General features: G+C 41.9%; 1 protein-coding gene across 1 annotated transcript in view; it reads left to right on the top strand.

Moving 5' to 3' along the window:
* The window catches only part of chchd3a (coiled-coil-helix-coiled-coil-helix domain containing 3a), an 86,859-nt gene extending 81,483 nt beyond the window's left edge, over positions 1–5,376 (top strand). Inside the window, 2 exon segments of the mRNA XM_022195670.2 lie at positions 54–189; positions 4,731–5,376. Of these exon segments, the coding sequence (XP_022051362.2) occupies positions 54–189; positions 4,731–4,754 (160 nt within the window). The 3' untranslated portion in view covers positions 4,755–5,376.
* The last annotated feature ends 8,283 nt before the right edge of the window (positions 5,377–13,659 follow it).

Raw genomic sequence — 13,659 nt, 5'->3', positions numbered from 1 at the left:
ACCATTTTTTCTCCTGTTTTCACACTAATTTGTTCCCTCTTTCACCCCAACAGGAGGTATGAGATGTATCCTGTGTGTCCAGACCTGCAAGGCAAGATCCTCACCTGCTACAAAGAGAATGTTGGGAAAACCCTCAACTGCTCCAGCATCGCGGCTCAGTACCTTGCATGTGTCAACGAAGCTAAACAGGTGTGTATTCGCTCAAAAAAAAAAAAAAACTATGACTCTTGTAGCATTTTTCTTATCTCATTTGAACACGATTTGTTACACTTATTTCTGTCTTTTGAGTGTTATGAATACAGATGAAATCAAAATTATTAAACAACCCTTACTCTAAGTGATTAAAAAAAAGACCAATATTAGATAGGGAATGAATAGTTATGACATGACTGTATTTCAAAAACTTACAGAGGCTCGGTTCCACATTTTCAATAACAGTTTGATTACAACCTCATAGAGTTGTAATTTGTCACAACTGATTGTCAGAAAACCTTTAATGTTTGAACCCTTACAGACTCAGCAGGGTTGAATCATTTTGATTGCAGCTGCTTAAACAAATGAACATTTTATTGTATGCAACTAAATGTTTGCACAATAAGAGAATGCATAAATATGAAACTTGTATCACTGCAACAATTTTAAAATAACGCTTTTCTTTTTCGGAAAAGAATGACAAGTATTTGCACAGACCCTTGTGGACAGATAATGTGTAAGTTGTGACACTGCTTTTTCTGGTTAGTGTAGACTTTAGTGGAATCCTTGTGTGTTCGTAGATGTTGTTCATAGATGTGTGTGGTAGCTACAGCAGAGCAGTCATTCCCTTTATAAAATGTCTAAACGAGTTATAAAATCTACACACTAGCATCCATTTACATGCGCCGGCTCCTTGCTTTTAGACAGGAGAATAGAATTTCCAGTGGACTAGTGGCGCCTGAATAAAGCTCACTTTAAATAGCCAGTTTAAACCTAACGGTCTATTTCCATAATACCTGCTGACACAGGCATTCCCCCCCGACTGCCTCTGTGTGTGTTTTAATGTAATAAAACCAAGGGACTAGCAGCTGCTAGTTAGATGCCATTGTCCTGTCCGTGCTCTTTCCTTTCACTGCCAAGTGCAAATGTTTTCCCGCCCTCTTGTCTCCCGCAGTCAAACACATATATGGTAATAGCAATGCCACTCTGCTTGATATTAACTTGATTCCCCCCCCTCTTGCTTTGCAATATGTAACATCTATTGCCCCTAAAAAAGACTCAATTTGCATTCATAGAGCTTTTCTATTAGATTTTTTTTTACAATTGCATTGTTTTCCCGGAAATGGGGAAAACCGAGTTTTGTGTCGTCTCGCTCACTCTCGTGAGTATTAATATTAGATCTAAAAGTCAGATGCAGGCAGATTTTTAAACTATACATCACGTAAATTGCATGATGTTTTATTCATTGCGTGGGTGTGCGGGCGTGCGTGCGTTTAAGAGAGCTACCTGTGGCCTCGTCAAGATTCAGCAAGGGTGTGTTCACAGTCCGGATGCTGTTATGATCTTGTAAATTGTTTGGAAGCAAGCCTGAGACGCTATGGTAATCCGCTTGTGTTTATCACCCCGCAGCAATCACAGCACACTCCTGTTCGTCTGCGCTTATCTGTCTAAGACTTGCTTTTAAAGTCATTAGGTGCAAAAGAAACAGTTTTGTGATAAGGCTTTAAAGGAATAATATGCAGAATTACACAGCCGACAAAATAGGGGGGAAAGAAATGGAGTGGGATTGATATGAGCTGATGCTTCTTCGTGATTAGGATGTTTACACAGCTTTATCAGAGCCGAGCAGGAAGCTGCACCAAGAACAAATGTCAAAGGACGTGACTTTGACCTCCGGAGATCAGGAGATCCAAACGTGCCCTCTAACGAAAGCCTCTCATCCTCTCGCCTTCTCCATCAAAGGCGCTTGATAGCATAGCTCAAGCAGCTTTCAGACGACAAAATCTCTTTCCCCTTCTCCGTCCTTCGCCTTCAAATCTTATATTCCACTTAAAAACTGCAGCGGTATAGATAGAGTTGTCCAAGATGCCATCTAGCCGAGGATGAAAACGAAATCCCGAAAATCTCAGTTTAAGAATGGCGACCCTTCAGCTGGAGTCAGTCGAGACAGAGGAGTTGTCAGCTGCCCGGCCTCTGTCACTGATAATTAGCGTTCTTATCACCAGTCAGTGATAACATTTAGACCCACTTTTGCTTTCTTTTATGCCCTCTTCGCCCTGCCGCCATCCCTCCTTCACTCCCTCCGTCCACTATCCCTTCATCCCTAGTCGCATTTCTAATGCATTCAGCACTTAACAGGTCTGATAGCAAACAGTGAGAAAGACGCAGTCGAAGGACAGATAAAGTCTCTCCTTCTTCTCCCTCTCTCTCTCTGTGAATAGGAGTTTATCACGCAGGCCGATCTCTCCATCCACTGCTTGCCTCCTCATTCCATATTCTCGCTGCATGGCTGCCTTTTGCTCCCTATCTCTTCCTTCTCTACTTCATTTTTTAGACTGACCCTTCCATCGCCTTTATACTCAAAGGGCTGAGATAGATTCCCGTTTGTGTTTTTAGAGGGTATAATATTTGCAGGGATAGGAATGAAAAACTGCGGCATGTTTAGCGCACGCATCTCAGTCAATAGTGCTCTTAAGTGCGTTAATGATTTAATTTGTCATTTCAACATTTATGCAATTAAATCTCGACTCAGAAGATATTTGTGCTTTTAATTTCATATATTTTGATGATTATATTAAAGGAAAATCCCAATTTGGCTGTCAGCAATAGTGTTTTACTCATCAAGTTGTGGCCTAAAACATGGAGACAGGAGCAGACAGAAGATGAGACAAACAAACCCTCAGGTTATAAAGACTTATTTGGAGGATAAAATAAAGAGAATGGGTAAAATTCAACAACTAGTCTGTTAAAAACATCCGTTGCAACTTCCAAACTGACACTCCAGATGTTCAAGTGCAGTGTCGATATGCTGGCTGAACTTGCATCGTCTTTTATGCAACTTTCTTTCTCAAGAAGCTGAATACATTAACTCAACTCCTCAAGCACTGATCCACTACCAATGTTTTCTTTTTCTTAAATTTAAAATCTGTGCCACACACTGCCAGGAATCCTCTGGAGTCATTTCTGTGTAAAGTGGCACGAGGCCAGGGAGTGCTGTGACACTTAAAACTGCAGTCAGCAGCTCGTCTTGACTCAGTGAGTGTAACGGATACTAAATAAATGCTGCTGAATAAATGTGACTAAATGTTACAGTGCAGTAAAATCAACTTTGATACTGGATTTTATGTGGCGCTGTTCTGTTATGGCTGATGCTCGATTGGTTTAAAGCTGTTTCTGTGGGGTTTTTGACTACTAGTTCTGCGCGTTCTTGCTTGAATCTTATGCATAGACTTGGAAATGCCTCAAATATGCTTTCTTTCTAGCAGCCAGCAGGGGGCGACACCTCTGGTTGTCTGATTGAATAGAATTCTGTGAGAAAATGAGCCGACTTGTAGCTTTGATTAACATTTTCCTAATATGTCTATGGGCTCAATTGATAGTGTAAAGAGTTCTTCAATGCAGCATTATGTTAATTTTGTAAATTATGGTTTTATTTAGAATATAATAAAGGATAAAGCAGGGTTTGTTTTACTGCAGTGCTCCCTTTTGATTGACAGGCTGCTACCATGTCGTACATAGAGTTCTTACAGTTCCACTACTTTTCTTATGTCTGGTATCAAAAGAGAAAAAATTGACTTCCAAGTGCTATATTAGAAGCTTTAAACCAGAAGTCCACAAATCAATGGGTGAGATCAAGTGGTAGTAATGTCCAAAGAAGCTTAGCAATGGCCCAGCAAAGGCATTAAGGAAAAAGGCTGCGAGCAAGACCTGGAGAATACACACAAACTAAATAGTTAAGAAACACCGAGTGGAAGCCTCCACGGGGAGCCTTTACTGAAGTCCGTATCTGTCCAGATGTGTGTTGGATTATTGCACCTCGAGAATATTTTGCCTCGTTGGAATTCTTTCTAGTGTTCCCAGATCTCAGCAGTTACCATGATACTGCGGAAAGTGATACCACAACCAAAAGAAATGTTGCCCCGAACTACTGAAATAAGTTGTAATACACTGGAACCGTCCTCTAGGTGTTCTCTTCAAAGTCTGCTTTCTTGTCTTTATAGTGCAGAAGGCGATGCTGGGAGCAACTGTTTTTATCAATAATCAATTTATGGTCAGTTCAGTAGTGCAAAAAATAAACTCAGATTCCTTTGGAGAAATGATGCCGACTTATCTGATCCACAACACTAGTATTAAGTTGGTCAGTGGAAAAAGAAGATATCTGTCTTTCTTACATTCTGTCTCTATTATTCCCTTCTTATGTCCCTTGTTTCTTCTATTTTCTCTCGCTCGTCTTCTCTTAGGCAGCTTTCATCCAGTGGCATCTGCTGCAATAGGCCGGTTCAAATGGTTATTGACAAGGAGTTGTGGGGATTTGTGGTTGCACTTATCACTAACATGGAATCCAGTGCCCTTGGGTCTCCTCTCTACTTCTAGGGCTCACTTCATCCCCTTCTCTTTTATTGTACTCTCAGGCCTTTCCTCTCTTTGTCTCGTCTCTCATGTGTGAAATATCTTTCTCCTCTGTTTTTCTATTTTGATGTTTTTGTTTGCCTTTCCCGTCTCTCTGATGCATTTCCTTCTTTCTCCGTTGTCTGCAGAACAAGCTGAGGACTGGAGGTTAAAGCCGAGGGAGGAAGAAAGAAGGAGCAACGAAGAGTTTATTGTGGGGGATTACTGATTATCGAGCGACTGACGGCCAGACTAAACACAAATGAAGGAAGAGAGGAATGAGTCAGCACCAGGACACACAACCTCAGAACCCCGTGGAGAACCGAACCAGACTAGAGGCACTGAACACAGCACCCTGAGAGAGACCCTTTTCTCTTTCCCCACCTCTTTTACCCTTTGTATTGTGAGTACAACAGGGGGGCGGTGACACTGTCCGACATCCTGAAGACAGCAGGGACCAACAGGGTCCAGCAGGCCTGAGCTTGGCCCTCTGAAAGGACAATAAATATCAACCAGGACCACCTCAAGAAAGCCACCCAGCTCTGTCACGAGTCACTTGGATCCATCCCCGCTCACTCCAACACTTAGAAACATGAAAGTCTATTTTTACTAGTCAGCCCTGTTTTGTTGTCTCATCCTTTTCCTGCCCCTAATGCATTGCCATGTACACGAACGCACCTCTTTCTTCTTTGTGTGACTTTTTGTGATGTTAATAATGTAACTGTGTTGCGCATTCATCCAGACCAACACTTGTGAAAACGTCTGATCAGAGGCAAATAAAAAAAGACGAAACCACGCAGGAACTGTTGTTGAACTTTTCTCCATAAATATTCAGCGGGTCGCCGTCGTTCCAGTGTGAATGTGTGCGTCTGTGCGTTCTATGCTAATTACAGTAGGATTACCCATCCTTTGACGGCCCTCGTGTTGTCACGACAACACTATGCCAAATGGAGTGAGTGAACCCAAGAGAAGGGGACCAAAGCACCGGGGAAATATTCGTCCCAGATGTTGTGGTTCATCATCTGTCTTTCTCCGTCTTTATATAGGTCTGTTGTAAATCCTCTGTGAGCTCTAGCTGCTCAACAAAAGAAGCAGGGATCTCTACCTCTTCTTTATCCCCTAATTGTCCCTCTTCCCTTTCACTTATCTACTTCTGTCTTTCTCTCCTTGTCTTCTCTCTTTCTGGAGTGTTTCCTCTGTGCTCAGTCTCCCAAGCTAATGTTGCCTTGGAGGAGACGGCTTCTCCACGCTGTCTGCTCCCTGCCAGACTCTCTGGGTTGGATTTAGCTGGATAGACAGACACTGTATGTATGTGTGTGTGTTTTGACAGTGTGTGTGTGTGTGAGGGAGGGGTGGTAACACAACCGCTTTTTTTATATGGCTGCAGTAGCTGTGTGAGGGACACCGTTTGGGTTTGGCGGTGGACGCAGGTGATCGCAAAGGAGACGTTATCTTAATTCTGCATCGGAAGAAGAAACTGTGTGATAGGGAATGAGAAAATCTGTGTGTGTGTGTGTGTGTGTGCGTGCGAGCATGTGATCCGTTGTGACTAATCCCCCTCTGTCTGTCAGTCAGCTGTCCTTTTGCTTTTTGACTTTTGGAGTCTCGAAGGGGGCTAGGGGTTGACTTCTATTATACAGCGTGTGTGTAGGAGGGCTTTTCTAAAGGTTGGGGGATAATGGCTATTGGAGCTCATGGCAGGTGTTTCTTCACAACACACACTAAGCCCATCTTTTTTTCCACACTTGTTTGTGACTCTGACTCAAGCTGCACGACTCCGCTATCTGACCAAGTACCTCTGAGCCAAGGATAAGCCATTTAACGGTGTATTCTCTCTGTAATGAGATTATATCCCCTCTAATATAATTAAAGGATGATTATAATCATGCGATCTAAACAAAGGGCTTCCACCAAGACCTTCACAGCCTCTTTTAAAGTTGTAAATCATCTACGATAATGCCCCGCAACACTTAGGTGTCATCGTCTCTTCTAAAGAGAGTGCATTTTTGGGCCATTTTGCTAAATTAGTTTGAAGCATTACCTGTGAAACCGTATTAGAGAAGGACAAAATGCAGGGTTTGAATAATTCAAAATGAATGTAGTGCTTCATTAGCTGAAATGTACATCCACACCTCCTGAAGCCATCGCTAAAATCTTCCATTTACCTCAAAGAACAAGTAGATGTGGATGTAAAGGAACATTTCGGGTGGATAAATAATTGAGTGTTAATGATAAGAGAGGAAGCTGAGCACACCAGAAAACTGTCATATTCATTTTAGCGTGGCTTCAACAAGTACTTGAGCCATTTGGTGGCAACCTGCAGCTTTTAATTCATGATTTGAGGGCTGATGGAGGTGGTGGACAGTGAGTCAGATTTTGCCTTTCGTTCAGTTCTTTTCACGGCAGACACAGGTGTGAAAAAACACATCAGGTTCTAAAATCAATTGGTGAAACTCGCCTCCTGAGGCCTTAATTTGATTTGAGTACTTGGGGATGTTTTCTTTCTCGTCAAAATAAGAAACTAACAGTAAATGGTAACATTTTCATGTTCAGTTAGAAAATCTTTTATGTCTATTGTAATGTCTGTTTTGCAGTGCCTGTAATGATACTGGTTGGGTAGTTTGATTTTAAAAATAATGGCACAAAAGTGAACAATAGCTGAGTTCAATCCAAAATGTGTGGATCCAAATATGCAGCACTAACTTTAAAGTCATCAATTTTTTCGCTAAAAGCTCAAAAGCGGAGTTTTCCCTTGGAAACAAATCCTTAAACCTAAAGATGGCTTAGACAGCTCACCAGCTCCCCTACAACTCAACGCTGTAAAACCATGCTCCACAAGAGCAAGTTGTATTATTGGAATAATTCAGCCATATATATTCTTAAAATGACTAATGACTGAGAAGTTGATTTGTTGCGCACAAAACCCTTTAAGTCTGAATCAGTTTTTGTCACCAAAATGATACAATTTGACGGTGGAATTGGTCAGCCATAGTAGCAATTGCTTATTTTGCTGATGTTTAGTTTTCTAATCCATAAGAAACAACACCATATGGACACGTTAACAAGGTAAGAAACTAGATTTTCTGGTTCTTTTTTCTGTCTTTAAACCAAACACTCGCCTCCGATGCTGGATGACGCACATTCAAGGGTACTGCTTGTTAAATTTTTCCCTTTTGCGTGTTTCCATTTCAATCTTGCTGTTAATTGTCATATCTCTTTGAAGTCGCTAGTGCCTCAGGAAAATCTATTAACATGTTTTAGATTTTTTTTGTGCAAGATTATTTTTTCTCTGATTGTTTCTTCAGTCTATCAGCCGTGCATAAATAAAGTAGCCAGCACTATCATAACTCATAGCCACTAAAAAAGACCACATTATTTCCTCCACCAGTCTCCTTTGTCATGATTATCTGTGCTCAAGATAATGCAAATTGTTATGATAATTCTTTCAGTCTGTTAGATAAGAGCATGTGGAAGAAGCCCCCGGAGGGTCAGCGCTGCTGTCACACATGGACGACTGGTCTGTTTTGTTATTAACTACTGATTTGACACACATGGGAGATGACCGGAGAGTCTTTTCACAGTGCAACAGAGCACTGAGGAGTCACAGACAGAGTAGGATAAAGGTGTAGGCTACATTCAAGGTGGTGCACTCAATTTCAGGAGAAACTCAGCAGTGATAAAACTATTTTCACTTAACAGAAAGTGATGTGTGGTTCAAATCCAGCCACTTATTCTCATTATCAGGGTGGTATCAGTCCCAATTACTGACCACCATGAACTGGAGAAAGTTGGTAACACTGTTAATGTCTCACTGCTGTACCGTGGTGTCCACTTACAATAATGATACACAGGAATTCGTGCCTTAAGAACAGGATGTATACTCAGAACAATGAGGGACACAGTAAAGCAGATGCAAAAATGTACAACTAAACTCCATTTCTTTTTGAAACAAACTTTATGTTCAATATTTTCGTTCCAAAAGAGCCAGAAAGTCTTCCAGTGAAAGACCAACAAAGGGTCACGTAAACGAGGGAGGATGGAGGCATAAGTTAGCAACAGGTCTCACAACCAGGACACCAGAGTTCACTCAATTTGTGGAACGGTTAATCTTAAGTTTTCTTTTCACATTTTGTTCACTTTTAGTTTTTACAATGAAATGTATATACAAGATGGCTTTCACTCCCTTTTTGGTTATGTGTAGGGAAACGCCAAATCTCAGTTGACACTTTCTGAACAATAACTGCTCACTAGAAGATTTGTTTTTGTTAAGACATTGAAACTGCTTGTTTGTTTGTTTGTTTTTTAGGAAAATTAAAACGTGACAATTTCACAGCATGTTTGCAATATCTCCTCGGGTTGAGTACAAAGAAGCAATAAATAAATGGTAAAGATGGGATGATTTGAAATGCACCTGTGATACATCACAAATAAGTATAATCCAGCAGGAAACATGTTTTCTATCCCTTGTTTTTATTCTGTTTGCTAGAGGTTAGGTCCTTGTAGCAGCAGGCAAAGCAGGGCAGTCCAGGCATCCTCTCCCCAATAGCATTTTTAGTTCCTCCTAAGGTATTCCCAGGCCAGATGAGATATATAATCCCTTCAGCAAATCGAGCTACAGTCTCTTCCGAGTTTTTGTGTCCCAAAAACCTCCATGTAAAGGTTCCCAGACCACCTCAGCTGATTTCTGTCGACACAAAGGAGCGGCTATAATATTCTGAGCTCCCTCTGGATGTCCAATTTCTCGGCCACTTGTGTTTGCGATCATATTCTTTTGGCTACTAGACAGACCTCATGACCATAAGTGGTGGAACGTAGATCAACTCTTTGTGCTCAGCTCCTTCTTCACCACGATGGTTCGGTGCGCACATTACTACTGATGCTGCACCAATTCGTCCAGCAGAAACTCTGAAGTTCCCTAAAAATGTAATTACTCTGTCAAGGAATGTGGCGGATTTATGTGATGAACAGCGTGCATTTGTCCGTCTGTTTGTCTGTCTGTTAGAAACATTACTCAAAAACTGACTAATGAATCTGGATGAAATTTCCAGGGAAGGTCAGAAATGACACAAGGACCAAGTGATTAGATTTTGGCAGTGATGTGGCTTATAGTCTGGATCCACGGATTTGTTAAAGATTTCTGTGTCATTGGGAGATAGCGGCACGGTTCCACTGTAACTATGACAACAAGTGAACACCACTAAAAATCTACCGTAGCGGACTTACCGGGACTTATCCATCGTAAATCATACAAGGAACAACTGGTTAAACTGTGGGGGTGTTTCTGAGTCACATCAATTCCCGCTGCCCGCTACATATTTAGGTCACATGATTCAGTATCTGTACATAATGTACACATATATAACACACACCTGTGTTCAGTGCAAGGTCATTTTTTATTAAAGATTTAATCCGTCGGAAATGATGTAACGACTAAACAGCTTTGGCAGAGTACTGGGCTCTCTGATTGCTTTTCTTGTTGAAAATGCATTTTTGTTGAATGGGAACATATTTTTGGGGAGATAAGGCTGCATAAGTAGCCTAGCCGCGCTAGACAACCCACGGCAACGAATTTAATTCTCTGCCAGGGTCGGTCTAGTTACCCTCGGTAAGCCTCGAGGTTGGATGCTCCTAAAACTGGCCGACGAATCACCATGAAGTGTAGAGTCAGAAGGCGGGCGTAACTAAGTGACGACAGAGCCGCGACGATTCTGACAGAAACAACCGGAAACAACTAGCCTAGCCGCACTAGACAACCCACGGCAACGAATTTAATTCTCTGTCAGGGTCGACAACAGTCGTTGAGCTCCATTAGCACCGACTCTGAATAATCTTTCTGTTAACATGTCTGTAATATACCTGAGCTTCACCCATTGACTGTATAAATAAGGCTTCACCGAACTACCGCATCCTCTGATTTCCGGCGCTCAAGGAACTACGTCAGCCTATTCGTTGCACTGATTGGTTGTATACCTACCCAATTGCAACAGAGTGATTTGAAAGACAACCTTTTAGCCCGCCTCCCTCCCTGTCGAGAGTTCCTAGACCCTTGCGTCTTCAGAGCTGGGTCTAGTGCGGCTAGGCTACTGCATAAGCTTAGTTGTGGAGAAATATTCCCTACTTGGTCAACTATTAATTTTTCACATCTTTGTTATCTACTGACTATTCAGGCACACTTTTTAGAATGTATGTCAGTTAATACTTTCCACCCTTTGTGTCTTACAGTCTCGGGAAATATAGCATGTCAGTGATCTGTGATACTTTTAAAGTCTTCTAAGACCTCTCCCTCTGCTCCTCTATCGGTATGGCTTGTACTGTCTCTTTAGTACCATCTGTCGCTGTATGAACAAGGAAACTTTGTCACTACCACCAACAGCACTTCCTGCATTGGGCTAAAACGATTAGGATAAAGCTACAATTTCATTTCAGTGCTTTTGTGATATTTCAGTCCTATATTGCCTCTGTTCTCTAAAGAAGCTGAATTGGAGAGAAAAAAAAGCCTCAACTCTGCAATATAAAAGACAACATCCTCCACCATGATGACTAATCACATTTGATTTAATGACCTCCGCCGAAGAAAAAATAGCTTTTCTCTTTAAAGTTTTCTCCTCTCGCTGGCTCTCCAGTTCTTATCCTCCTCTGTGTCTCAATGCGCCTTTCAGTGTCTCTCCTTAGTCTATCCCTATTCTTGTATTTGCATTTTGCCCCCCCTTTTTTAAGTTCTTTTGTTGTGTCTCCCCCTGCTCCTTTCCTTACTTTTTCCCTACTTCTTTCTTTTTCTTCCATCTTTCTAACTCATCAAGGATATTGAAGAATAGGCCGGCAGCCTGAGGGGCGGATCAGTTGGCGGTGATTGGCTCTCCTCGCTTGCCAATGAGGTGTGAAGCGTCTGTCATGCTGCTGTAACTCTTCTCCGAGGGCCATCCTCGCCTTTTCTCGCGCACACACAGCTTCACGCAATATGCTTCAAACAGATACAAGCGCCTGACAAATGCATTCACCCACACGAATTAAAAACACAGCACGAGACGCTGTGTGATTGCATTTTACGTCTCGGTGATCCGTTTTTTTTTTTTTTTTCTTTGGGACTTCCGGAGAAGTAAAGAGGCACAGACACACAAAGAAATGGGATGCCAGCGATGCCAGTGGGGCCTGCAGATGAGAGCAGACCGTCATACACTCCATTCTAGTAATGGGCAGGCAGATGGCAGGCTGCTCTGTAGCCTCTGCTTAGGCTGATGGCTCTATTCATCAGGCTGCTACGCCCTCCCTGCAGCCCTGCACCGGGCTACAATTTATGGAGCTCTCTCTTCCCTCACACTCCCCTCTGCTGTTCTTTCCTGCTCTTATTTATTTGCTCTTTTTTTTTGTTTTAGTCTGCACCTCTGCTCCTATTCTCTCCGAGTCTGTCTGTTCGGCGCCATAAAAAGCCTTTTCTTTACTCCACAGCTAGAACTTCTGCTGCTGTTGGGGGAGTGAGTTATTGGCTCGGTGTTAGAAGGAGTAGCTACCTTCCTGTTGGCAGACTGAAGTTTTGGTCATGCACACACGCTTTTCGGAGGCACAGCTCCTTGATGGCAGCGAAAGTCTCATTGGAGTGAGGCAAATTTTTTGGGCCGAAGCCAGTTTGCTTCAGTGCAAGTTGTCACACTGAGGCATAATACGAGGAAACCTTAAAGCTGGAGGTTCACATTCTGGGAAGAAAGCTAAATCTCGCTTGTGTTTTAAGGCCAAAAAGTGGCTTTTTGTTACCACCTTTATGCCTGTTCTGGATTATGGTGGCACCATACGCATGCACTAAGGCTTTCTATAAATCCTGTATCTTGTTCTCATCAGTGCACTCGAGTTAGATGTTCACTGGCATGTTCTTTCTTATGAAGCTAGTCCTGTTATGTTTCCTCCAATCTACACATCTACATCTGCCAAAAAAAAGTACGTGAAGCTCTTGTCTTCACTCTCAAGACTCATTCCTGCCATCGCTTCCCAGAGCTTGAATCAAATTGAGGAAAAGGGAGTTTAAGTAGAGTGCCTCCTTCGCTTGGCATCTGTTGCAACATTGCCTGAATCTTAAAGAGCTGATCTCACTAAATAAATTCCAAGCAGCTATTCCACGACTTGGAGGCAAACACACTGGGCTTCTGACACATGAGGGCCTGCTGGATCATCGTCAGGGATGACCTGTGACACGTACTTCTGCGATTATATGATGTGGTTATTCACTCTTAATCTCTAATAGTTTTATGTCTGTAACTTGTGAATTTAACCTTGCTGCCTTAGCAAGAATGTAAAAGAAATTCTAAAACAACGAAGTCTGCCGATGGGTTTGAAAGGCATGTTATCTTTTTTTAAAAGTGTCAAAATGATACCAATCATCACCCAGAAACCGTAAAAACTGAAAGAATCCTCTGATTTACAACTTTCCAACAGTTATTAAATCACTCACTCTGTTAAACTCGAAAAATGATCCATTTAGAAAGTACTTTATTCTACACCGGCTGCAGTATCAAGGAGCACAGAAGTTCAAATTTTTTACAAAATCTGGAAACTGATTTTGGTGACTTAGCTTCAACCAATCATGACAAAAAATCACAGGCATAGGACTTCACATTTCAATGAAAAATGAGCCCACAGCGAGCAAAAAAAATCTCACTGAGCATTTAGTCCTGGTTAACTAGCCATCTGCATGCCAGCACCTGTAAAGCTTTGTTAAGCTGGTTCCGCCAGTTTGAGGAAATCAGATTCAGAAACGTAACAAAAAGAAAATCTCGCTCTCCCTTTTAAGTAAACAATGCATTTCCCACTAACATCATGAGTATGAACATCATGTTTCCATGAAAAATGCTTCACAAATTACATATGTAAGTTCTTGCCAGAGGTTAGTTTGACTGCAGCAGCTTTTTTCTTCTTCTTTTAATTGCAAACAATTCTGTTATGAGGACAACAAATACATTATGTCACTTGAAGGAGCCTTTAATTATGTATAAATCACAGGCTTGCTGTCGTGGTGTGGGGGAAAAGCTGGGGAGATAAAGAAATATCTGTTGAATAAGTGATGGTGGAGGCGCGATGGATAGCTGTGTG

The sequence above is a fragment of the Acanthochromis polyacanthus genome, chromosome 1 (assembly GCF_021347895.1).
Source record: "Acanthochromis polyacanthus isolate Apoly-LR-REF ecotype Palm Island chromosome 1, KAUST_Apoly_ChrSc, whole genome shotgun sequence".
Lineage (NCBI taxonomy): Eukaryota > Metazoa > Chordata > Actinopteri > Pomacentridae > Acanthochromis > Acanthochromis polyacanthus.
Note: the sequence above shows the minus strand (reverse complement) of the source record. Positions and strands in the feature narration are given on the sequence as shown.